A 26716-nucleotide genomic window follows, 5' to 3' on the forward strand; every position below is an offset into this window, starting at 1 on the left:
CATTTATTTTGACCGGGCTTTTTGATTTGTATCATTGCAAAAGGTGAATAATAATTAGTTGAGAATCTCACGACAATTTAAAGGTTATTTATTGATTGCAGTTCTGTCCGATGATTAAATGTAGTGTTGATTAATTTTGAGCCTGAGTATGTTATTCATGTAATCTGTTGTAACTCCATAGTGATGATAATGATGTTAAAGTTAATGATCAGCTTTGAAATTACACTTGAAAGATGGTTCATTTAATTGTAACTTTTCATCTTTTTGTTCCTTGTGTAGTAATTTAAACGTGACAAATTAAATTTTCCTAGATTGTTAATTGTAATCAAGATTAATTTCAACATTGATTAGTGAAATGTCTTTTAATACTCTTCATGGTTAACCTTATGGAACCGATTAACAGTTTATTATTTAATCAATATCGCACATTAATAGTAAACACGACAATCACGTAGTTTTGGTGACTAAATTTGTAAATTTCATCAGCTTTTTGTTTATTATTGAATCTCTCTTTTGGACAACAATTAAGCTAATCTTTAACTGACCATTGATGTACAATTAGTGGTTACATATGAAAGGTACAACAGTAACAATTATCCCTATTACCATGTAAATTGACGCTTTGTAACTCATCAGGTAAAATCTAATTAAAAGTGAATACGATTCATGAATAAATAATTATACAAATGAGATAAATTTAATTGATTTTTAACATCTAAATTGAATTATTCATCCAATTGTTTACAATTTACAAGGATTCATCTAAATTTCAATTTACCCGCTTCATTAGCTTTCACACTTGTTACCCTTCTGAAGAGGTTTGACTTGGCTTCACCATATGTACGATTGATCTTATGTATTGTTATGTAAATTATTGTTAATTTTTAATTTGTTCATTTCATTAGTCCGGAGATTAAATCCAATTTTATCTAAGGTTTAATCAATTATCAGTTGGTATCTATATTCAGTTTAGACAGATTTTTCATTGTGATCGAATGGAAACACAAACCATTCTGACCTTGCCTACTCTTCAAATCAAAGAGTAAGGTAGAAGAGACAGCAATTTGGAAGGTAAAGACAAAAGTGTTGCCTTATCCCACTGGAGGGGGCTAATTGGAAAATTGAATGAAGGTGTTTTAATAAAGTAAAATTATAAAAATATTGTTAAATTAACCGCCGCAAAATAAACAAATTTGATTGAAGCAAAAGACTTTTTCTTGATTTTCTTGCAATTTGTGCCCTCCGGTGGGATAAGGCAACACTTTTGTCTTTACCTTCCAAATTGCTGTCTCTTCCTACTTTACTCTTTGCTTCAAATTGACTGTTTAACAGTTTCCCTCCTATTGTTTTACGTGTAATCATGCAAACAATTTACGTGTTTAAAGGTGATTTACTGGTTGATGGTTATTCTTTGATGGTGAATTTACCTTTTATATGGTGTCAATAACCAAGTATCTATTATCTATGTCGATGGGCGTTTAAATTTTGAACGCTTCTAACACTCACTTAACTTATAACCCACACATCATAAATGGATGGATGATACACACACTCCATCTCACTCCAACTCTCTGGAATCTTACTTCTTGTTCAACTCACGTATCACAATTAACTAATAATCTATCATAATGATGGTCACACCAAACCAACTCAAGCCCAGTCACACTTACAGAGGCAAATGACTTTATTATTACTGTAAACCCTCTCGAATTGTCGCCTTCCCTAATTTTCACAGACTCTTGGCAACCGAGTGAACAATTTCTAGCAATTCCTTTTCCAGTTAGACAAATTTTGATAGGACGCTTAATATCGTTTAACTCAATGTGATACCAAATTATCAAGCTAAATATCAAAATTAAATTTAAAATTTAACCAAATTCGTAAAAGGGCTATTTTACCTCAAAATTATAGCAAAATAGCCAAGATGCTAATCCCACGGCATGACAATTTGAGAGGGTTTATTGTGGCTCATTGAAAAGTTTACACAGCTATATGTATCCGTGCACTATATGGTCACCATTACATTTGATTGTTGACGCCTTGGATGTTATTCATTATCGCTAACATCATTATCATCATTAGCTGAAATCTAATATCAAGTCTGTAACTGTAGTTGAATGAGCAAGAAAACCATTAAGCGGATCACGAAAATTTTTTGACTTACATGAACACGAGATTATATGGTTAACCTTTCGTTCCTGTTTGTTTATTAAGGCCTTTTCTCATTATATAACATTCAATATCAAATAAGACAAAGTGGGTAAAGAGTTACTTACAATTAACTTTAATTTTGTTTTTTCAATATTAAATATCTCTCTCTCTCTCTGCTTTTTATCTATTTACAGATTTTATTGAATCGATGGGTGGATGAATTACTTTTATCATGTCATTATTAATTTTCATGTACTATAGATTACTAATGAAAAATGTTGAACGGAGAGGCGTTAATACGTGTATCCTGACAATGACTATAATGGTTACTACTATTATTAATAATATCAATAATATCAATGAAAGCAGGTGAAAAAACAAGAAAATGGATTTTTTAAACATTTTTAACCATCTTTATCTTCTGGACCATTAAGGTAAGTTTACCATTTACATTTTTCCAATGTTTATATGCTAAATGACACTTAACTATTGTCAAGTTTAGATTCAATTTGAATCAACATCAAACTAAATCACTTTTGCAGGGTTTACATGCTTCTATCAATAATCAACTCCCTAGCTTTATGTGATATTTTATTTATTACGATTCTACCATTGATTTAGTTAATGATTTTGGTCTATTTACAGTATATTCATCTCATTTTCCTACCAAGTAATACAACATAATATTTGCAGAATATCAATCAATCAAAGTTTACTATTTGATCTAACTATTAATCTCAAACTTTAATCATTTTTCCACCATTTACAGATTCGCGATTTCAATCCATGAAATGCTTCAACATCGTAATCAATAGAGGAACAGAGGATTATGACCGAAAATTGTTGATTTGCCATCTAATTATAATGATCTAGTCTTGAAACAAACCCTAATTAACTTTGGTTCAACATTTCAAATGAGTGGTTGGATAAGTTCATCTATAAGCAAATGGATCCGTTTGTCAAATGAAGGAAAGAAAATTTTAATCAAATTATTTACAATTTATAATTACTTCCATTTCAAATATGAGATCAACTGAGTTATTGATGAATGTGTTTCATTTATTTTACATTACATAGATGATTCATAAAGACAGTTATGTGTGCTGGAAAGAAGTACAATTTACTAATTGACATGTTTAATGATATGATTTAATGATTTCTATTTTAATTTGGCTAATTGTTTGTTTTGTTTTTTTCTAGATCATGAGATCAAAAGGGTTATGTTTTTTGGTAAGAACGCAACTGAAATAACATGCTGATGGATCTTGATATGTACTTTTGTTCTTGGTGGATAAAGGGAAATGTTTCAGTAAAATGACTAACTGGAATAGTAATTAAGTTGATTAAGTTTAAGTAAACTAACGAATTGAAGTCTTTTATGCATCTCATCCCGAGTTAATTGTTCAGCTGATCTTCCTTGATCATCACCGATTAACGAGTATCCACTGGCTGGATTACATTTATAAGGTCCATTGAGAACAAGATTTTGCATCAATTCCAGTTCCTTTTCCAATCTTTGCCGGGATTCACTTCCATTCAACATCAACCGATTCAAATCATCTCCTGTAATCAATAATTAGACAAACAAATGGTTAGTATCTTAATATTTAATGACTAAACATTGACCCATTAATATTGATTGGTTATGAGTTGTAAGACGATTGATTGAATTTGCCTGTCAAGTTGATAACCAACTAAGTTAACAAGCAATAGCAAACTGCTAACCACTCATGATTATACATGTCTCATTCAATATGAATATAATTTGATTGATAAATCAACGTTATCTTTCCATCACGCTAACCTTTACAATATTGATGGTCAATTGTCGATGCAGCTATCACAATTAACAAACAATTTTCAACCAAAAACCATGGTTAATGATTAAAAAAGCTTGTCCATAGTCAACACGCAACTTTCTTGTTAACTAACAATCTTAATCCACTATTCAATTTGTAGCAATAGATTCTAATATTTTTTTTGTTTCTTTTTAGATTTCAATCGATTGACAACTGCTAAGGACTTGATTATAATACAAATTGCTGGTATTACCTTTTGAAATTGATCCCATGTTTGATAAATCCAGGGCTAAATTGGATGGAACCATTAAACCAGTTGATTGTTTTGTTGGTCGTTCATTAGCTTCACTTTTCTGAAAAAAAAACAATGAAAATGGAAACATTCAGGTTAATGGAAAAAGATGGAAAAGAAAAGGACGAAAAAGAAAAAAAATTAACTCATGTCAACATTTAATTAACTGTTATTGGAATGTAAGTTGTATACAATCAACTAAATTAACAATGATTAGCCAATTGTGTAATTTTGAGTTAACCCTATAACAGTGAACATGGTGAACATGATGAACATTGAGCATGTTCAACATACAATGAATTCAATTAAAATTAGTTTCTCTCAAATAAAATGTTGAAGAAAAGGTTGATAATAATAATAATGTACTTGATAACCTGAAGTAATATGAAAAAAAATATCCTCCAAAGGCTTACTCTTTCATTGTATTACATTTATCTTTCTCATCTGATTTCATTTAATATGTACATTCATCAATATAAGGTAAAAACAACATGGGAATAGTTAGAGGATGAAAATGTTGTACATCTTCCCTTTGATGAAGTATTATTTTCTTGAAAGACATTTTCCTTTGAAACTTCTGTATCTTCCATCTTAAGGATGAAGAACCAGAATAAATGAAAATGTTGAAAAAAAGATGAAGATAATGATGAAGGAGTTCGGATGATAAAGAAAGTAAAGTAAGACTAATTTTATTGTAACATCTTTTCAATCATGTTGTGTTTACCTAAAGGTTTGCAATTTCCCATTCAAAATATACAGTCAACCATCAAAACAAACCTTGAAAATGTTTTCTTAAACAATCAACTTAATTCTTTCTCTATTACTTTCATCAGTAACATTATCATTATGATTACAATTGTGAGAAGTAAATCTCACAACAATACTATTGATTGTTTAACATTTAAACAGTTTAATTTAAAATTTCCTTCCATTTTACACTTTTCTTGATTGAGATTGAATGAATTTTAATTTTCTTTTCTTTTCTTCCTCATTTTTAGATGTAATTTCTTGGTCTATTCAATTGGATTCAACACAGATTGATTGATTGTTACAATGAAATTGTTACAAAAGTAGCAAAAGGTTTTAATTAACTTAATTGACTCTCCGTTTCCCGATATTGATCAAGTTTTGTGTTGAGTTATTTAGTGATAATCTTCAGTGTTATTTATCTGTACGCTTTACAATTTAATTGTCTTAAGTAACTCTTTGAGCTTAATTAGATTTTTAAATGACACTTTAAAGTTCAATATACTGAATCTTATTGATTGTTTCAGTTGGCAATCCAAGAAGGAAGAAGTATTTTGTCTTTAAATATTGAATAGCTTCAATTTCAATGATTTTCATGCATCTTTTTTGCCTGAACAAACCATTTGTTTTAATGTTGATTAAACTGACAATGATGAATGAAATTGACTGTTTGAATTACCATTAAAACAAATAAAGTTTGAATAAGATTAAAATGAGATTCTGGGACAATGGAAAGACAAAGGGAAATTGATTGATGTTGAACAAAAGTAGCTAATGGTTGATCAATGGTTAGCATTGACTTTTATTTCCCATGAAAATTGTCACTTAACCATGTTTCCAGTTGAGTTTAGTCAAAAACAAGAGAAATGCAAGTTGAAAGTTTGCACAAAAAACACTGAACACAACCTGATCATTGGCTACAATCAAAGTTAATTGTAGGCAAACAAAGCAAACAACCATGTAAAACAAAAAGCAGGATAATTTATTATCTATTCAATGTGATTTATGGTAATAGAAAGTCAACTTTTTGTCTCCTTTGCATCTTATAATCAAATCTTTCCCAGTTAGACTTACTTGTATTTTTGACCTTTGAAAAAAGACTCGAAAAGCTGTTTACAATTAAGTCATGAAGAAAACTAATTAAGGTAAAATACTCATCAAGAATTAAAGTCTAAATGAATAGGTGAGGGTAAATTCAGAGTCAAAGAGGAGTTAAAATATGCCTTTTTTTTATCAATTCCCAGATGAAATTATCAACTGAAAATAAAAGATTGGGATTTGTTGAGTTGGAACGAGTAAATTGTTTCAAAGACAAACCCTTAATCAATCCATAATTGTCATGTAAAAGGTTAGGTGAAAAATGTTACAAAATACATTTTTTTTGTTCGAAGTTTTGAATTCATCTTCAATTCTTGATTTCATGTCTAAGATTTTGTTGATAATTTGATTGTCAAAAATGGATCGATCTAAATAAAAAGCTTTTTAACCTTTTTGTTCTTATGTTGAAGACTCGATTCAAGACATGATAAACTGGACTTTACCTGAATTTTCCCCTGAGAATCTCAACTTTAGATTGATGGCAATTGATAGTGAAGATAATCAAATGACACTAACTTTTCATTTCTGTTTATCCATTTCAACTTTGTTGTTTAAACCAAGCGTAACATTGATTTTGATTTGGTTTCAGCTTTTTTAGCTGTTATATTGAAACTTTCCTTGACTGCTTCAGTATAGCTATTTGTTGTGTCAAGTATCTATTTAACTGGAAATGACAATTGACAAATGTTGACAATTTGAGGTTAAAGGTTAAATCAAATACTGTCAAACGAGTTACAAATTTGTTTGCATTGAACCTTTTACTATTTGAACAGGTCAATTTATTATCCTGCTATTTTTATCTACTTTTTTTATAATAACATGTCAAATCAAAATTGCAAGTAAATTGACCAGAAAATTAATCAATTAGCTTTTTCATTTACACTTTCAAATCATAGTGTTGCAATGTTCCAATATTTTCAAGGAACAAGAACAATGAGAACAACAATTTTCATGGAAAATGTGTAATCAATACAATTTTAACCAACCACAATTTAATTTTTGATGGGCTCAATTTGAAGTTTAATCAATATCAGGTGTGATATAAGATATTAGCTAAACGGTTTACTCACATCAAAATCATTACTAATTTCCTTTTTTGTATTTTTGTCTAACATTTCTTGTCTCCAGGTCAGCTTAACTGGTGGCTCTTTTTTAATAACTTCATCAATATTAGTCTTCTTGTAGCGATTGGTTTGAGTATTTTTCAGACAGGATTCGTCTTCATCTTCTACTTCTTCTTCACCTTCATCCACATCATCACCTTCATCATTACCAATGACATCAATCACATCAGCTTCAGTATCACTTGGACTAGGAGATATACGAGTAGAAGGTTCATTTACATCATCTACATCATTAACTGGTGAATTTGCTGGTGAATCGATTGGAATTGGAGACAATTGATCGTCCTTTAAGCGAGGTGTTAATTCACCGTGCATGGAAGAGGAAGATAGTAAAATTTGATTGACACTATTGTTATGTTTAGAGGATGACAACGATGAAGCCGATTTATTTGTTATATTGATTGGTTTAAAAGCAGATATGTGACTTAGCGAACCTTGTCCATTTGTAAAGGGAGAGGATTCCATAAGTGAACGGCTCTGTGAAACTGCCGCTGCCGCAGCTGATGATAATAGGAATGATGAACTAGCGGCTGCTTCAATTGGCATTAACCAATGATGGGGATGATGAGGACTAGCATCGGATAGTGAAGCATGAGGTGAATGAATGTTATGATTGGAAATTGATGACGATTTCGACGAGGATGTGGCAGAAGCGGCAGCGGCAGCAGCAACTGCAGTTGCATCCATAACTGGATATAATAAATCATTGGGAAGACGATTTGATGCACCAGAACCAGATGAGGCTGCCGCAGCGGCAGCAGCAGCAGCGGCTACAGCCGCTGTAGCTGGTGAACGAGGCCAAAAAACACATCCATAGGGAATACTCCAGGACGAAGAAGAAGCTGGAGATGTTGAGGAGTTTGATGATCCCTTAAGACCACCGCCTGAGCTCCATGTCATTAAATCGGCAAAGCTTGATCTAAAGTCCACTGGAGAGAGGTGAGCAGATGTACCATTATAATTTTTACCTCCTGGTGTGGAACAAAGCGACGAAATTGGAAGTGGTTGCGGTGGTGGATGTGAACCTAAATGGGGATTGGTGTTATCTCTTGAACTATCCGTTTGTAAACATTGTCTTGACGATGTTGATGTTGACGATGAAGATAATGAAGATGATACTGGGGCATTCATGGTAGGAACTGGAAGTGTGTACGATGGTTTGACTGGAAGTGAAGATAGAGGTAAACAATTTGACCCGGTAGCTGCAGAATTCAATCCTTTGATTAAACTTGGATCAAGTAGGGAGTTTGGATGAACATGGTGGGATAAGTGAGGGTGAACATGTCGATGATGGTGGTGAAGGTGTTGAGATGATGATGTAGGTGGTGGTAGAGAGTGAAGATGATGTGGATGAAGATTTGAAGGGTGATGAGGAGGAGTTGGTGTTGATTCGATTGAATTGATTGGACTTTCAAGTCGTTGTTTTTTGTCATAATGTTGATGTTGGTTTGAAGAGGATGAGGACGATGAAGAGGATTGATGATGTTGACTAGTAGGATTATTACCTGATGAAGAGGGCGACGAAGATGAAGATATACGGTTAAGAGAAGAGGAAACATTTGATGAAGAAGATGATGAAGGTGATGAAGATGATAAACTTCCAATATTTGATGAAATTGAAGATGATGAATGATGATGACTTGAACCACTTGCACTCGCACCACCACCACTACTTAATCCACAAGACATCGCTCTCTTCCTACTTCCACCATTGAACATTGCTTTAACATCTTCCCAAACCAAACAAACATCTTCCGAAGGATTTCCCGCTAATTTAATGTGACGTCGCCAAGAGTTGAAATTTGCCGCATCGGGCTGAACATATTTCGATGAAGGTAATTGATGAGAGTGGAAGATGAATTTGTTTGGTGAAAAGAAGAGTCCACAATAGGTACATTTTATGCATTTTGCTCTATTATATCGGAACAAAAGTTGAAAGAAAAGGTGTTAACATCAAAGATATTTAAAGGCAATAGATTCGTTTACCTTGAACTGTTGTACCGAGATGGCATGAAACTACCTTTACAGCCCCAAGAACAATGGTGATAAATATCGAATGCAAAATTTTCCGGCAATTTAGGAGGTTGAGTTTCAGCTAGAAATGATTTACAAAGTCGCTCAGCTTCACGTTTAGTTATCATACCACAGCGTCGAGATGAGACCGGCATGGCTCCAGCTCTACGTAACAACTCCAACTGGACTGGTGTACATTGGATACAAGTGATGCCAAGTGCGACTCTCCTGTGCAAATAACCAAGATTGAATCAAACAAAAAGCAGGAACAAAAAGTTGTTTACAAATTTTAACGGACAATAGCAACAATTGTAATAAAGGTGCGTACTTACCTATTGTGAATCTCATTGTAACTGAAATTTTTCAATAATGTATTAGATATTTGGGCTAAACAAAGGCGTTCAACTCCGTCCATAATTAATGCAATAATAGGCACACCATAAAGCATTACAGTTCGTACTTCACTGTTTCTGATGGTCGATGAAACCGTATAATTGGTTGTTGTATCACTTTGCACAGTTTCGTTTGTTGGCATGGCTCACAACAATTATTTAACTGTTAATGGCGACAATTAAAATCAATTATGGAAACCCACAACGGGTTACTTGATATGATGTACAGATTGACACTCGAGGAAACATTAACACTCACAAATGAAATGGAAACATTGAGGAGGAGTGAAAAATGATTAGTTAAAATTGAAACCAAAAACAAGAACTAATTAAAGGAAACAAAATTATCGTTGACTTGTTATTAAATAACACAATTTACAGTATAACTTATAATATTTGTTTATAGTTAAACATTAGACTAGATTAGTTAAGATGAAAGCTATAAAAGTTTAATAATCAAGTGATAACATTGGTTTATAACAAGCAAGTCAACTGACTTAGAAAATGTTCAACTTTATTAATATGTGTTGTGTTTAGTTGACATAAAATGACTACAACAATTGATTGTTAACCATTCACAGAATCTAGTTTAGACTCAGTTAACATTGTGCTCATCCATATTATTTTGGGCTTAAACTCCTCCTAAAATGTTTACCATTGGATGAAATAAAATTTTTACCAGCCTCTTGCTATGAATATACTCAATACCCTCACTCATGGACACATAGATGTATAATAATATTAACATTATACTCTCTGTCTCTATAAATGCTGTTAAATGCTGTTAAATGTTGTTAAATATATTCTCATCTGATTGACTTATTTGTTGCTTCATTGGATCAAATAGATTATTATTGTTATCTTTCCTCTTAACTATTCCCAATCTTATTTTAACAACACTGATATTAGCAGTTCTCATCATTATTATTACAGAGACTTGGAGGGAAATATTTTTAAAGTAAAACAAGTCAAAATTTAGAGTTTTTGATTCAATAGATTGCTTTATTTCTTAGCTTTCTATCTTCCTTTAAATTACAATCTATTAAAAAGGTGTCGAAACGTTGCTTAATTTGAATAATCAATTAAATGGATATTGATCTTGATGTAAGAGTTTACACTTTATATTTTGTATGGATGTGTATACAATTTAACATTTTGTTTAAACACATAAATGTCTTGGATTTCAAATGTTTAACTTTCACGCTATTTTGTTGTCATTTTAATTCAAATGAGTTATTTGTGTGATAGTCTTTTAAACACCCAAATAAAACTATAAATAAGACAGGGAATGAGGTAGACATTTACGGAAGAATCTGATGATTCTTAATCCTATTGAGCTGGTTTTCACATTTCTTACACTTTAAAGATGGTCACCAGATATTAGCGACATTAAAAATTTTAAAAAAGCTAAACTACACTTTTAGAGTTGAAAGAGAGAACTGAAATTTTTAGTTGTGGGATTGAACATAAATCAATTCAGATCAATCGATAAATCCAAATGAGGGATATAATTTTAATTTTTAATAATATCAACAAAGGAAGGAATTTTCAATCGCAAAAGTGTAACTTGTCTAATTACTCACTAATTATTAATGAGTCTTACTGGGTTCTTAACAAAACAATCACAGGTTCAACTATTTTCTTTAATTATTAAGAGTACCCAATGTTAGATGCTGTTTATGTTTAATATATCACAAAAAATAGCAAAAAATTGTTTGATGTCAATTTACACAATTTAAAAATAAAAAAGTCCAAAAACAACATTCATCCATGTAGGGCCATCTGTGGCCATCTATCGAAACTAAATTCTAGCTCGAATTTGATTAAATGATAATTTGAACAACATTTCTACTTTATTAAACTGTTTATGGTGAATTACTTGAATCTTAATGGATGATGTCAGCATTAGAACAAGCATTCTTATTGATAATCACTTCAAATCAAGCAACTAATCAATTTTAACATTCGAAAAATAATAAGAGCTTTTCACTTAATCAAGTTTAGATTCATCTATCTTCACTTTAATTTCAAGAAAACTGATTAAAAGACGCTAAATCTTTCAAGCAAATTTTAAGTAAAGCTGTCATATAATATTTGATAAAGTTAGTAGCATTAATTGAGTTATCAACGAGTTTTTGATCTGAAAATGAAAATTCAAAAAGCGTGAAATCTCGATAAGTAAGCTGCGGCTGCGTGTGTTAAGAAATAGCGCCCAATGGCAATGCGCAGCCATTAGAGTTTAGATTCCTGACTTTTACTCAACAGATTTTATGATTATCACACTGTTTTACATTTTATTTTTCTAACTAACCATCATTTGTACCATCTTTTCTTTTTTTCTTCTAATTAACCTTCCCCTTATTTCCTATTTTTCATTCTGACCAGCAAAGGTTAACACCATTAACTGTTCAATCTAGTTCAATTATGGAAACTCCAAAGGATAACAAATCTAATGTTGAGGGCGGCGGTGATGCCAATTCGGAATACATCAAGCTTAAAGTAGTCGGCCAAGATTCAAATGAAATTCACTTTAGAGTCAAAATGACCACCCAAATGGGTAAATTAAAAAGGTCATATAGTGAACGAGTGGTAAGTTTAACCTTTTCAAAAATTATCTTTTGTCATTCCTTTGTTTAGTTTGAAAAGCACACATTTTTTTCTTAACTCTATCTTATTTTGTCTGTTTTTTTTTCTCTACTCTTTTCCTCAATTCCAGGGTGTACCAGTTACTTCATTGAGGTTCCTATTTGATGGTCGACGAATCAATGACAGTGATACTCCTAAGCAGTTGGAAATGGAAAATGATGATGTAATCGAAGTCTATCAGGAACAATCCGGCGGCCAATTGGTGTTCTAGAGTTTAATTCATGTCGTTTATCATCTTGTCTCTTTCAAACTCAACCAAACAAAATACCAGCACCACGAATAAAACAACGTCGTTTTTCATCTACTATTCCTCTTAATTTCAACTCAACATTACAAGCATACACTTCAAAGATTGGATCTTCAGGCTTCATACAGCAAATAAACATTTATTAATAAATGATTATTGTAATTATTTACTCATTTAACAAGCATTGATACTCATTTATATGGACATCGCTCTCTTTAAATATTAGCTATATCTTAGAGTTTAGTTTAAACTCTGGTTCCTTAATCCCAACGGAAGAAATATAAGGTCAATAAGTGAAAGAATTTTGGAGAAAAAATATTAAGATGTGTTGAAATGAAGCAATGTTCAGAAGCAGCAGAAGCGAAGAGATTGAAAGTGTTCCCTTGGCAACAAGTATTCAAACCTTATTTCAAGCTTTTCTTAACCTTTCGGCTTTTCATTTGTTTAAGATAATTTTTAATTAATATTTGTCCGCCTAATTTTATTTCTCAAGTTTATGAACTTACCTCGAGCATTATGAAGTCAACTGAATTATTTCTTGAATATGGTGTCGTCAAATTAAATTGAACAATTTGTTGTTTCACAAGGGACAATCTTTAACCGGTTTGGGTTCCACTGGCTTTTTTTACCTCATGCTTGTTTTTTAATTATTTTTTGTTGTGAGTATTATTCATCTCTTGCTTACACTTTGTTTAATGTGCTCTACTCGTCTTGGAGACCAATGGTAATCAGTTTTCATCATGTCAACCACAAGTTTGTCATTGACTAATACTAAAACTAGCATTAGGGCCTCCAATCTCGGTGATTATGTTAAGAACCTGAATCCACCTACTATTGATAAACTTTATTCCAAAAGCTCATCATGTTGCTTGGCGATTTTTGGACAGCTACCCCCTTTAGCTAAACAGTATGTCATCAGATTGTTGTTTGTTGATCAAGGTATTCCAAAGGATGTCATCTCGTCATGGGTCAGCCAAAGTTCAATGCAGTAAGTAAAACATCTTTTTATCTATGGAATATATTTCTTCAGAGGGTTAATATCTCATTCTTTTTCCTTTAATTACAGAGAGCATCTTGAGTCAGTACAATTACTCTCTGATTTGAGAATTTGGTCAGAATCTCCAATTCACGGTGGCTTACCCGGCTTTAAATTAAATAATACTTTCAAGAATAACCTTCAAGTGGCACTTTTAGGAGGGTAAGTAAACCGGCTAAACTTAACTTTTCCTATAATAATCACTTTATCCTCTAATCTTTTCAGTGGTGATCCTTGGGTTATTAAACCATGCGATGATAAAGATAAACATGGAAGAGATGTAGCTTTTCTTGATCAATACGCCATGGAAAGATGGGAATGTATTTTACATTTTATGGTTGGATCTCAGGGGAATAATGAAAGCATCTCCAATGACACTGTGAAAACTCTTGTACATGCTGGTTTGATCAAATATGATTCGCCAGCTCAAGATAAACTTCCAGCCATCACTGCCGATGGATTTCAGTTTTTGTTAATGGATACTAAATCTCAAGTTTGGTACTTTTTGCTACAATATTTAGACACGGTAGAAAGTAAAGGCTTAGACTTAGTTGAATGTTTAACATTCCTTTTTCAAATCAGTTTTTTAACTCTCGGGAAGGTAATTTTCGATTTTTGAACCTCTTTGTTTTTTGCCTTCATGGCTAATTTGATTACTGATTACTTTGTTATTCTTTCTCTTCATATTGCAGGACTATTCAACGATATGTCTTAGTGAATCTATGTCTAACTTTCTTCAACATCTCAGAGAGTTTGGGTTAATATATCAAAGAAAGGTAAAATATTTTCTTCTGGATTGTTTCCAAATTACAATGTACTTACTTATTCTTTATCAATTTTATTTATTTAGCGTAAAGATGGACGCTTTTATCCAACCAAGCTAGTCATCAATCTAACAAGCGCATCTAATTCACGAACTGATTCTCGCCGTGAAGGCTTTATCATCGTTGAAACCAATTATCGAGTCTTTGCATACACAAGTGAGTTGTTTTATCCACACCATTCACTCTATTATTTTCCACATCACATTAGTTATCGTGTTAGAATTAATGATTCATTAATAATGAATAATAACTTATTTTCACTTTATCATAGATTCATCTCTGCAGATGGCATTGGTAGCTTTATTCACTGAAATGCAATATCGATTGCCCAATGTTGGACTTGGTTTGCTAAATCGTGACAGTGTCCGACAAGCTCTCAAAAATGGTATAACGGCTGAGCAAATAATAAACTTTCTCAGAGCCCATGCTCATCCTAAAATGAAAAAAATACCTCCAACCGTTGTCGATCAGATAAGACTTTGGGAAATTGAGCGTGATAGATTTATTTTCAAAGAAGGATTTCTATACAGTCAATTTTTGTCTCAAGGAGATTTCTCGCTTCTTAGGAATTATGCAAATGTACGAACTAATTCATACCTAATAACTCTGAATGATTGTATCAATTTAACTTATATTTCTTACTCCCTTTCAGGACGCTGGTAACTTAATTTGGGACAATCCAAGTAAAAGAGTGATGGTAGTTTCCGTGGCGGGACACGAAGATGTTAGACGGTTTTGGAAAAGGCACAAAAAAGATCATTAAATTACTATTTATACTTATATGCTCATTTTAGCCCGTTTATTTTATATCCAATTCAATCACAATATACGATGAATATCTTTATTTCATCAAAAAAAGTTCTTTCAAAGCGCTCATCCTCAATTTTGTTATAAATTTTCTGCCATTCAAATCTTGACTCATTGGGTAAAAACTCCATCATTCCAAGTGCCTTGTAAATGTCTAATTTCAAATTGATCAAATATTAACTGTCATTCAAATTTGTCTTTGAATGTGCTGATCAAACCTCAGACAAACAAGTTATCAATGATTCATGATTATGTATTTGTTTTCTCAAATGTAAATAAAAACCAATATTTGAGTCGCATTTCAATTCAAGTGTATTTATCAATCCTTATTTCTTTGCTTTCATGTCGATAGTTTGGTTGCACCTCAGAAGAGTCAAAACAAAATAGCCAAATGCGAAATGGCCAAATATATTTGGTTTGATAAATCGAGTTTATGTTTAATTGATGTCAATTTTTTATTATTTTTGAATATATAATGTAATCAAAGATCTAAATAGTCATATTGAAAGCTTTTAATTGTTCAATTTGACTCTTTCCATGCAATTATAAATCTTATACTTTTGGCTATTTCGCATTTGGCTGTTTTGTTTTGGCTCTTCTGAGTGCCTCCCGATAGTTTAAACTGATTTGCTAAGTCTTTCATCGGGCAGCATCAATATTTATATTGGATTCAGAGATAGTGATTTTAATTTTAATTACTTATTAATTAACAATAATAAACAATCAATATAATAACATCATAAATTCATAACAATTTTGTCTGAACATCACATTTTAACAGCTTAATCTCACAATTAGTAAGGCTACTTTACTTTAACATAAAGGCAACAATAATTTGGACACTAATTGAACACTTATTTGTTTAACACTTCGATGTTTGAACTTTGAGTTTTCAATGATAGAGTTAAGAGGACATGAAATCTATCACGATAAATTAAACTGATTAATAGGGAGAAAAGTTTGGAGTGTGAATGTTATAAACTCGATTCCAATCAACTTTAGGGACACTCTTGCGGAACAATCGAGGAAGATCTTCATTCTTCTTCAATCCCAATTTAGCAGCTATACGCAATCCTCCTGGATTGCAATCAGGTGTCATGAAATCAAGGCCAGCGGTCAAAGAGATCGGAAAGTTGACGAGAAGATTATAAACAAGTAACTCGGCAACGCCATCATTATTGGCATAAATAGGTCCGGCCATGGCTCTGTTAATGTTGTTGGTCCTTATGCAGCCATATCCGACTATGGAGTTATTGTCTTTATCAATAGCAACCAATGCAAGAGTATCCAGCTCTGCAAATGTCAGTTTGAGTAAACTTGATCGATCAAAATAAACCACAGAGGAATCATAATTGAACACTTTCTGTTGTAAAATATCATCATCGACAATCTTTTTTATCTCAATGTTCGATATTTTGCTGACCAAATCTTCTGTCTTCAATTGAGATCCTTCGTATTCCAAAATTTTGATCTTGTCTTCAACACGGAAACCAGCTCTGTTGGAAAGAAAGACCAAAACAAGTTTATTAAATAAACATCTACTCAACCGAATCTTTTAAAGTCAATGAATAAATCGAATTGAAATCCTTTATAATCAGAAAAACCTATTGAGAGTGTTACAAAGATCATATTCAGCCTCAAAAACCAGCTTTCTAACAACAAAAACAACTTTTTTGTTGCTAAAAAGACACAAACAACACAATTCTAACATTTTTGCACAAATTGACACAACTGCTAAGGAAAAATGGGCGCAAATGGACAAAAATTGATTTCTTTCAAGTTTAAACTCTGTCATTTTGTGGAGCTATGAAAACTGTATCCATTTGTGTGAGTTAAAGGTTTCACTGACCCACAGTTCTCGAGGAAATCGCGGTCAAAGTTGAAACTTCGATCGCCTTTTGTACAGTTGTGTGATTAGATATTTTCATGAAACTTATTTTGCTAAGGTAACTTTTAACGATACACAAGAAGACGAACTTATTTTGAGACATAAATTTTGTCGTTTCCTTTTAAAGCAATAGATTCGATTTTTAGTTAAACCGAACGAACGGAGTGACCATGAGATTTAGAGATCTGAAACTTAATACTGGTCCATAAAATTTGATTGCGAATCTCATGGATTAAATAATTTTCTCAATATATCAATAGTTCGCTTGATTTTGGTCATTGGCCTCAAAACTTTGAACCTCGATATTTCGAGAATGGAAGCACCTAAAATCATAATTTTACGGCTAAACATTAGATTGAATTATGGGCTATAATTAAATATGACTTATTTAATTTAATAATGAATATATCTCCAACAAACACAATTTGTGTTTGAGTAACCATTTAACTCAATCAACCAAGAATCAAGTCTGAACCATAAGTGATAAAATGCTATAACTTTTTCCGTATGATCTTTAATGATTTAATATTTCGTGCTAATAATTTCCATGATACAATCTAATGTTTGATCGAAAAATAATGATTTTAGGTACTACCCTTCTCGAAATATTGAGGTACAAAGTTTTGAGGCCAATGGCCAAAATCAAGCGAACTATTGATATATTGAGAAAATTATTCTTTCCATGAGATTTGCAGTCAAATTTTATGGACCAGTATTAAGTTTCAGATCTCTAAATCTCATGGTCACTCCGTTCGTTCGGTTTAACTAAAAATCGAATCTATTGCTTTAAAAGGAAACGACAAAATTTTTGTCTCAAAATAATTTCGTCTTCTTGTGTATCGTTAAAAGTTACCTTAGCAAAATAAGTTTCATGAAAATATCTAATCACACAACTGTACAAAAGGCGATCGAAGTTTCAACTTTGACCGCGATTTCCTCGAGAACTGTGGGTCAGAGAAACTTTTAACTCACACAAATGGATACAGTTTTCATATCTTCACAAACTGACAGAGTTTAAACTTGAAAGAAATTTATATTTATCCATTTGCGCCCATTTTTCCTAAGCAGTTGTGTCAATTTGTGCAAAAATGTTACAATTGTGTTGTTTGTGTCTTTTCAATAGCAAAAGTGTTGTTTTGCTGTTAAAAAGCTGGTTTTTGAGGCTGAATATGATCTTTGAAAATTAAGTTTGACTAATTCTCAATTCATTTAGGCTCAAAACAATTACATTGTAAATCTTGGTCCATTGAATCCTATCCAGACAATAATAAATACCCGTTTTTGCCGTTTTGGCATAATGTGACAATTCTGTCTTTAGTAACAACAATATTTTCCCAACACAGGTCTCGTTTATTCAATAATAAATATAATATTAATAGATATAAGATTTTCTTCAACTTCAAGCTTACCTGTCTCGATAGGTGAGATAATGTATTGGAACAGCATAGAGACCACAATTTCTATCGCCAATATGAATGACAGTCTGTTTCCATAAATTTGTGCCAATACCTTTATGTTGAAAGGCTGGTCTAACGGCATAAAGCCCCATGAAAGCTACACTTGGATCAACAAAAACTCCAGCACAACATCCAAGAATAGAGCCTAAAGAATCATCGGTTAGTACATTAACTTTAAGCATAGACAGTAACTACATATTGACCAGCAAGAACAAGAAAACGCCAACCAACTAGAAACAACAATTATCACGAATTTACATGTAAACCATGCTATTGTACACTATTAACAATGAAACATAATAGACGAAATGGACTAATCAGATAGTAAAATTGATGGTTTGGCTGAAATTTCGAGTGATTAAACTGACTAAACTATCATTTTCAAAAGCAATTTGGTCACACTTTTTTACTTTTTTCCCCATTATTTGTTGGAATTGAAATTCCTAATTTCTTTCGTTATTGTAATTACTTCAGTGTGATGTCTATAGACACTCATTCACCATCCCATGTTGATTGTTATGATTATTTCTTCTTATTGTTCATTTTCAATAGCAAACCTGAATTGTGGCTTTACATTCCTTTCACCACCATAAGGTCCTTCCACTTCAAGAGTCTTGACAATTTACTCACCATTGCTATTGATTAAAACCATTTTTCCTTTCACACCGATTGAAATCAATATTTACAAGGTACATAAACTGATAATATTAGACCCGAATCTAGGTTATGACCAGGAAAAATATTGTTCAATAAATTGAATAAGAGTAAAGTACAAGAGTTGAACTAGTTTGAACCTAAAGGAAAACTTGATTCAATGCATCGACAAATAATGAGACTTTTTAACCTTAAATTAACTCAAAATTAAGTGTAAACTGTAAAGTTATTTTCAGAATTAATGATTACTGTAAATTATCAATAAAATTTGAAAATGTGAACAATTTATTTATAAGTTAACTCATTTTATTTCTAATGAATAGCCATTAAAGGAACTACAATGTTTATGATTGTCTGATTGAATGAAAATGATCTTGATAATGGTTCCTCGATTAGAAGTGACAGGTTAAATTAAACTTTGATCAGTATCCAAATTTAATAATGCTACATCTGAATTAACATCAGAAACTTGACATGGCTTTACAATAGCCACAAAGGGTACATTTTGATTTGGTTAAAAATGCTGTGAATAAGATGATTTTATGAAGTCCAAGTCATTTAATTTATGCAGATAAATTGCTTTTCATTCCTTGCAATTAACTTCCAAGCTTTTCGGCTGTATTGTTGTTGACTTGGCTTCAAATTTTGTGGGTTCCTGTGACATTGTTTTTGGGTTTTTTTCATGTTGATTGTTTTATTCAATTTTGTATGAGTTTTGTGTTAATTTTGTGCAGTTTTTTCATCGGTGCGTTGAAATCATTTTGTTCATCCAATCATCACATCAAGAAAAAGTTTAATGGTAAACTCAATCAACTCAGTAATTTTTTTCTGGCTTTGATTATTAGACATTTTCATTATTGTAACCTCATCAACCACAAAACCGACAACTCCAAACGATAGCAGAAAAGATATCAAATTTAAATAAAAACAATTAAAAAGCCGTTTCTTAGGAAGAGATGAAACATAAAAGCAAAATGCCATTACATTGAGAATCCTTTCTCTTTCGATCGCTCGCTTCATTTATCATGAACCTTTTTTTCCTTTTATGTTTCATTGATTTAATTTAATTGTCTACAAACCATTGGGTCAGTGTGTGCTTAAACAACTGTATAATTGGGTGAAGTGATACAGTAAACCTGACTCCATTCAATTTGTGGGTAAGAAGAGCGGAATAGCCGAGGTAAGATGTGCTCTTTGGTGCAATTCAATTTTTTAGCTGTTTCCATGAAATCTTTATTACAGTCACAAGTCATTAAGAAAAAGCCTGATGATTTAGCCATCGGAAACCGGTCAATCAAGTGGTAAAGTAGCAACTCTGCAATGTTGCTTGATCGAGCAAAAATGGGTCCAACCATTGCCTTGTCTAGAATCGATGTGTGGATAACACCATAACCCAATAGCTTTTTCGATGTTTGATCAATGGCTGCTAAACATAACGCATCTGGTTCACCAATTATTAATGGTATCAATTTACTTCGATCATGTCTGGCAACTGTTTGATCATAGGAAATGATTTGATTGATAATTTCATCATTGACACCAACCTGGACAAGCTCAACATTGTTTATGGATTGGGTTAAGTTGGCAAGAGTTTCAGGTGAAGTCTCTCCTATCTTTTTAAATTCAACAATCTTGACCGGATCTTCAATCTCAAGTTTAGCTCTGCGATCAAACCAAAAACAAACATAAGAGTTTATTGTTCATTAACACTGCAATTAAACTAAACTTACTTGTTACGATACATATCATATTGAGTGTCAAGAGCATAAAGACCAACATTTGCTTCGCCAACATGCTTCATCATTTGCTTCCAAACAGCGTAACCAACACCCATCTTCTGACAATCTGGTCTAACTGCGTACAACCCAATAAATGCAGTGGTCGGCTCGATAAAAACAGCGCCGACTTCCCCAATGATACTTCCTGGGATTATCAACGAACCCGTTAGTTACGTCAAGCTAGAGATTTGTAACAATTTAATTCAACCTTTTCATCTTTTCAAGTTTTCATATTTCCTCAAACTTTCCTTTCACTTGTTTCCTCCAATGCACCGGACAAACGCAAAGCTTAAAATTATGAAAGCAAGCACAAGCTGATGATAACTTGCAATTAAGTGTGATTTGTTTCATCAATATTTTGATTCTAGATTCTGGTTCAGTGAAGTTGTTGCTAACATAACGCATTCAAGAGGACTCATTGTTTTTCAAGTGACCAATAATGAAGGCTTTTGCAGAACAAAAAATGTTGAAAATTACTTCCATTTTCATCTTGAGATGTTGAATATTAAAGGTTCAAGCAGGAAAAGAAAAGTTTGCAGCAAAGGAAAACAAAGTGAATTGTAATGAAGCAGGCAATCATTCAACTTTCATTAAGATTGGAAGCAATTTAAATCATAACTGTTAAGGCTTATGCAAATACAGAGTATGTAGAGTCCCTCCAACCATTTGAATTACCATGGATGTTATTATATATTATCTTGTGATCTGAATAGACTTCCAGTTTAATTAGAGTTTGAGAATTTAGAGAATGTGATATTAATTTTCTTTATAATCTTGACATACTTAGTAAATAGTAATTTTTTTCATGTTTTCATCTTTTCAGATTCTCCATGTGAACGTTTACATCAACTGAATTCACTTTCTTGAACAATTGTAAGCCTGTTGAAGCCCAAAATTGACTAAACTTGGAATCTTTTAAGGTAATACTGAAAGGTTTCATATAAATGCCATCTCTCACCATTCACCTAATAATTCACGATTATTAACTTATATATCGATGCAACTACTTCATCATTTCTCAATATGATAAATATTTTTCCTATTATTACCATGAAAGCAAGTTTCTCCATGAACAAAAAGTAGGACAAAACTGACAAAATTTTGGGTCCATTCAATTGCAGCTTTCATACCAGAATCAACAAGATCAATCTTTTTCAGCCTTTTCTCTGGATCTCTGGTTGCATTGAAATTTCCCTGGTAAATGATCCATCTTCCAGAAGCTATTATAATGGAACCTTTTAATTAATATCAATCGAAATTATAATTCCATTCAAATAATCCTGTTAATAAAAGTTGACATCAAACTGTTTACCCAAAACACGAAAACCAGAGAAACCTTTAACCAGAAAACAAAATATGCATTCGGGTTTATATTAACGTTAATCTTTTTGTTTTATTAATTTTATAAAAGGGATTTGCATTAACCCTTCGTTAAAATTTGCTTCTGATCTTTAAAATAGATAAACTTTATATAATTTAAGCTTAATTCATCTTTTCATCTCTTTTTGTGTCATTAAATGCTTTTTTCAAGCGTCATTCCTAACCTTCAATTTAATCGGATTTCCCAAAATTGATGCTTTTAAGTGAATTATTCCCTGATTTAATCATTCCTTTCAATAGATCCGGCTTTATTTTGGTAATTATTTTGTCTTTCATTGTAAGGTATGGGCACTAATTACAATGATTCTTAACGGGCCAACATATCATCAAACCTCCATAAAAATTGATGTAAAAGTTTTAAGCGTCTCAATGTTTATCCCAACAAGTAGCTTCTGATTCAATATTTTCATTTTTCATTAGGAAATTATCAATTTTTCTTTTCTTTTTTCATCAAAAATAGATGACAGTTTGTCTGATTAGTTTCATGAATATTTCAGTATTTCATTCAATAATAACATTTATTTTTTTGTATTTAAAGCGCTCCATAAAACTTATGATTGAATCACTGATGTTATTTACGTTATTAACATAAGAAATAATAAGAAAGCTGATCTAAATAATTGATTCGTTAATTTATCTAGCTTATTGGCTGTTTGATGAATATTTGTTGATTCGTTAACATCTTAATTGTCCGTTCCTTATCACTATCAATAGCCTCCTCATCAATAGCTAGATCTGACATCAGGAATCCAATTTATATCAATTTTAAATCATTTGGTTTGGATTTTCAATTTTTCAAATAATCTATAAGAACGTTTAAAAATTCAATAAACTACATCTCAATCTTCAATCTAAAACTATACTTTCTCATTATTAATGTTATTTTCCTTCTTTCTACAGAAATACAGCCATGAATTGAAAGTTGAATCCACTTTTTAAATCAATTGCGCATTTATTATCAAATTGATAGTTAATTTGGTCAATAGCTGATAACAAAGCCATCATTTCTGATTATTTTAGATAATCTTGAATCAAGAGATGAAAATAAATTAGGACAATAGTCATCTTGCTGCCTTCGTTCATCCCATAATTTCAATACTTCTTGGTACAATTGATTTTCATTCGTAATTATTTCATTACTGTAAAGTAATTTATGTTTGATATTACCCCATACATTTTCAATTAAATTGATATCAGGTGATTGAGGAGGAAGCCTTAATAATTTACAATTAATACCATGTAATGGTGAACAATTTTCAAACCAAAGAGAAACAAGATCAGCAGTGTGAGCCGGACAATTGTCGTCAACCCAGAAACATTCATCGGTACCGAAGGTATCTTTTATCAATTGAACACCATAAGTATCAAGTATTTCAATGTAGGTGAATTGATTAAGCCTTGAGTCTAATCTAACCAACGGTCCTAGTCCATTGTAAGTCATTGCTCCCCAGACTGAGACTAATTTACGTCTGGTATGATCAGGAAGATGAACATAATTCTGGTCATATCTGGTACCAACAGGCCTTTTCACTAACTTAATTCCCTCTTTTTCAGTGGAAAAACATGACTCGTCAGTGAAAATGCATTTCTCCCAATTTATTCCTTCTTGATGGAATGTACACCAATCGATTCTTTTTTGTCTATTAATTTCAGTTAATTTAGGTTTATTTGCCGCATGATATGATCTTAAGCCTTGTGACCTAAGAATCTTGTTCACTAACTGTACAGAGTAATCAAGCGAAAGCTCTTTCCTTATTCTTGAGCCAGATTTGAAAGGATCTTCAATACTTTTTAAACAAATCAACTCTCTAATGGAATCATCAATAGGTGATTTAAGTCCACAATTTTTGTAATTGTCATGAACATTGCCAGCTTGATTAATCCTTCTTTTCCATCTTTGAATAGCTCCCCTTGAAACACCTATTTGATCGGCAATTTCCCTCTCACTATAACCTTGATTAACTAGTTCTATTATTCTGAGTCTGAGTTCGGTTGAAATAGCACTAGGCATTATGGTCACAAATTCAAAAGATCAATAAATTAACAAAACAATTAACACACGTGGTTATAAACAAAGCTAAACATCTGTTGCTTTATCAATCAAATTATTATCTAATTCAGATAATATAATCAATACCTGATTACCTGCGTAAATTATTTAAAAAGTGGATTCAACTTTCATTTCATGGCTGTATATTCTCAAGTTTGTATTCAATCGCCTCAAGCTGTCAACTCAAGATACAAATTTTTGCTGAGCCTCTAAAAAATGACTTTTTTAAATGAATTCCCTCTGAATTGAGCTGATATTTCATGTTCAACTTAAGCTTTTATTTTGTGATTAACTCGTCGCATTGGCTGAGCAATCATAACAATGAATTAACAGCTAATAAAATGACTTCAAATGATATGATTATCCGTATTCTTGCAGTTTGCATTGAAGGAATGGAAGTCAACTTAATATGAAAACAAATATCATTAGCTTCATAAACAATCAATATTGCTCAAACATTAATAAGACTGTTTAATCGAACGGTTTGTGTATTTCAATCTAAAGCACTGCGATCCTTTGAGCTACAGTTGAGTCAATCAAAAATAATTACTTTAGTTAATCATATCCATTTACTGTATTCATAAGTTTTAAAAGGTTATTATTTTGTCTAATTGTGCAGCAAAATGGGCTAAGAAACTATCGTTTAGATTGGATTTTTGTTTTGAATGGATTTAGATTCAAATATGCATTAAGGGTAAAGGATAGAGGGTAAGGTTAAACTAAAACAAGCACAAACACTCACATGGACATAAAATGTATGAATATGGAGACAATTAAATGATTATAAACTCACCATCTTTTTCATTGACCGCAACATAAAAGCCTTCTGGATCAATTGCATGGAAACTTTGTATCGTATTCGTTCCTTCATAAAGTCCAATCGATTTCCAAACTTGCAATACTTCATCAACATCGTCCAATCTCATCAGTCGAACATGATATTTGGTTCCATCAGGCAAAGTTCCAGTTGATAGAATAGCATTTGCATCAACCTTTTTAACGGATTCAGTCTTTTGCTCGATCTTAACAACAACTTTATCAATGTTGCTGTTGTTGGTGTCATTTTCATTATTTGGTGTTGTCATCCTGCTTCTGACCGAGTATAAGATTCAAATGGCAAATAAACTTATCCACTTGTGATCCAGTAATCACAGTCAATTAAAACCAATTACAGTCAATTATAATCAATTACAATACAAAACAGATTGTAATTCCGTTACAATGAACCTTCAAAATGATATTTCTGGTGAAATAAAGGTCTAAGTTTAGATTAATGTTGCTTGATGAAGTACAAAGTGAAATTAGGAAAGCAAAGGTGCAAATGGATGGTTTTCAGGTTGATCAAGTGTTAAAATATATTTAATTTTAAAGCAATCAAACAAAGGAATAGATATTGTTGGTTAGTTGTTGAATAGTAAAATCCTGAGTGAAATCAAGAGTTCTAAGCAGGTGACAATGTTATTGTTTAACATTCAATCGTCTTTTACACTACTTTGTAAGATGTTGATTCTTTTATTCTCATGATAATTTCTCTCTTTCTCTCTGTCTAATCATAAACCTTATCTTTCTTCAGATGATGATCGATAAAATGTTCCCAGGAAGGAATAAAAAGTTCATTTTCAAGGTACACCCAAGGATTCTGCTCAGCTTCACCTTTCCAAAACACTTTCTAGGAACCATCATTCACTTTCCCCATCTACATCATCTTCACCATCATCTGTAAAACAAGTTTCTTCAACCATCTGATCCATTTTCAAGTCCTGTTAAACTGAACCTTTGTACGCATTAATATTTCGTTGGAATCATTTTCTTCAACTTCCTTTGAAAAGATGAAATGTTCACAAACCTTCACACAGGATGAATTATGGCTAAAAACTGACCCAAACATTAATCTTGAATAAGAAGCAAATATCGACTAAATTATTTCTGACTTTGTATTTATTGCTGATTGACGCAATTGACAGTTAAATCCTGTTGCCTTGAAAGCTTCAATTTAAAGTAAATTAAAATAGATTCTGTTGATCATTTAGAGCATCCAATTTGAATCCATTGAATTGACTTAAGCATCGAGAGTCAGATTATTCAAGAAATGACTTTTTTTAATTATAACGTTGACACAATCATTTTTTTGATGTCATCTTTCGCCATTGTTTGAACCAGTCAACAATTGTTAATTAACTAATAATATTTCAACAACTGAAGACAATCAAATGATGACCCGGAAACAATCAAGCCGTCTGTTAATAACACAGTTAATTGTAGAAACCAGAAAACAGCAGCAATTTTTGATCACTTTTTAAGTAGATTTAGGTTTAGGTTAAGAGCAACCCAAA

At 31.9% G+C, this 26716-nt stretch overlaps 4 protein-coding genes and 1 long non-coding RNA gene across 8 annotated transcripts; 3 read left to right on the forward strand and 2 right to left on the reverse strand.

The window, feature by feature from the left end:
* The first annotated feature begins 1316 nt into the window (after positions 1-1316).
* Positions 1317-10719, forward strand: LOC149093295 (uncharacterized). 4 transcript variants are annotated; one of them, XR_016199435.1, is made up of 8 exons: positions 1317-2256; positions 2346-2585; positions 2921-3742; positions 4146-4421; positions 5241-5322; positions 6984-7121; positions 7216-9544; positions 9603-10719. It is a non-coding gene; the product is annotated as an uncharacterized LOC149093295 (long non-coding RNA). The 4 variants fall into 4 exon arrangements; XR_016199436.1 differs by lacking the exon at positions 6984-7121 and having other exon boundaries at positions 1369-1385; positions 1989-2256; positions 5241-5413; XR_016199433.1 differs by lacking the exon at positions 6984-7121 and having other exon boundaries at positions 5241-5413.
* Positions 3391-9759, reverse strand: fuss (SKI family transcriptional corepressor fussel). Its single transcript, XM_089268561.1, has 5 exons — positions 9557-9759; positions 9198-9452; positions 7158-9123; positions 4204-4303; positions 3391-3714 (listed from the first exon to the last, which is right to left on the reverse strand). Exons 1-5 carry the CDS (start codon positions 9757-9759, stop codon positions 3470-3472), a joined length of 2769 nt encoding a protein of 922 aa, XP_089124687.1. The 3' UTR covers positions 3391-3469.
* Positions 10720-11861: 1142 nt separating the features above from the next.
* Positions 11862-12678, forward strand: LOC107366940 (small ubiquitin-related modifier). Its single transcript, XM_015934584.2, has 2 exons — positions 11862-12205; positions 12333-12678. Exons 1-2 carry the CDS (start codon positions 12041-12043, stop codon positions 12471-12473), a joined length of 306 nt encoding a protein of 101 aa, XP_015790070.1. The 5' UTR covers positions 11862-12040; the 3' UTR covers positions 12474-12678.
* A 240-nt stretch (positions 12679-12918) lies between these two features.
* mrn (general transcription factor IIH subunit 4 marionette) lies at positions 12919-15481 on the forward strand. Its single transcript, XM_015934577.2, has 7 exons — positions 12919-13497; positions 13576-13707; positions 13771-14146; positions 14238-14321; positions 14396-14525; positions 14641-14948; positions 15022-15481. The coding sequence occupies exons 1-7, from the start codon at positions 13250-13252 to the stop codon at positions 15130-15132; spliced, it is 1389 nt and encodes a 462-aa protein (XP_015790063.2). The 5' UTR covers positions 12919-13249; the 3' UTR covers positions 15133-15481.
* A 372-nt stretch (positions 15482-15853) lies between these two features.
* On the reverse strand, positions 15854-25605 carry LOC107366935 (uncharacterized). Its single transcript, XM_089269315.1, has 5 exons — positions 25177-25605; positions 20906-21098; positions 20275-20837; positions 18474-18666; positions 15854-16672 (listed from the first exon to the last, which is right to left on the reverse strand). Exons 1-5 carry the CDS (start codon positions 25466-25468, stop codon positions 16120-16122), a joined length of 1794 nt encoding a protein of 597 aa, XP_089125441.1. The 5' UTR covers positions 25469-25605; the 3' UTR covers positions 15854-16119.
* Positions 25606-26716: the final 1111 nt, after the last annotated feature.

Source organism: Tetranychus urticae, chromosome 3, assembly GCF_039701765.1.
Source record: "Tetranychus urticae isolate SD_2017Ah chromosome 3, NJAU_TeUrti_SD_1.0, whole genome shotgun sequence".
NCBI lineage: Eukaryota > Metazoa > Arthropoda > Arachnida > Trombidiformes > Tetranychidae > Tetranychus > Tetranychus urticae.

Bases quoted from the DNA above. Each gene is read 5' to 3' on its own strand.
- fuss (XM_089268561.1), bottom strand. From the start codon at position 9,759: ATGCCAACAAACGAAACTGTGCAAAGTGATACAACAACCAATTATACG. The intron at 9,453-9,556 runs GTAAGTACGCAC...TTATTTGCACAG, and splicing joins TACAATGAGATTCACAATAG to GAGAGTCGCACTTGGCATCA. The intron at 9,124-9,197 runs GTAAACGAATCT...CCGATATAATAG, and splicing joins TCTCGGTACAACAGTTCAAG to AGCAAAATGCATAAAATGTA.
- LOC107366940 (XM_015934584.2), top strand. From the start codon at position 12,041: ATGGAAACTCCAAAGGATAACAAATCTAATGTTGAGGGCGGCGGTGAT. The intron at 12,206-12,332 runs GTAAGTTTAACC...CCTCAATTCCAG, and splicing joins GGTCATATAGTGAACGAGTG to GGTGTACCAGTTACTTCATT.
- mrn (XM_015934577.2), top strand. From the start codon at position 13,250: ATGTCAACCACAAGTTTGTCATTGACTAATACTAAAACTAGCATTAGG. The intron at 13,708-13,770 runs GTAAGTAAACCG...TAATCTTTTCAG, and splicing joins CAAGTGGCACTTTTAGGAGG to TGGTGATCCTTGGGTTATTA. The intron at 14,949-15,021 runs GTACGAACTAAT...ACTCCCTTTCAG, and splicing joins TTCTTAGGAATTATGCAAAT to GACGCTGGTAACTTAATTTG.
- LOC107366935 (XM_089269315.1), bottom strand. From the start codon at position 25,468: ATGACAACACCAAATAATGAAAATGACACCAACAACAGCAACATTGAT. The intron at 21,099-25,176 runs GTGAGTTTATAA...TGATAATCCCAG, and splicing joins TGCGGTCAATGAAAAAGATG to GAAGTATCATTGGGGAAGTC. The intron at 20,838-20,905 runs GTAAGTTTAGTT...GTTTGATCGCAG, and splicing joins TATGATATGTATCGTAACAA to AGCTAAACTTGAGATTGAAG.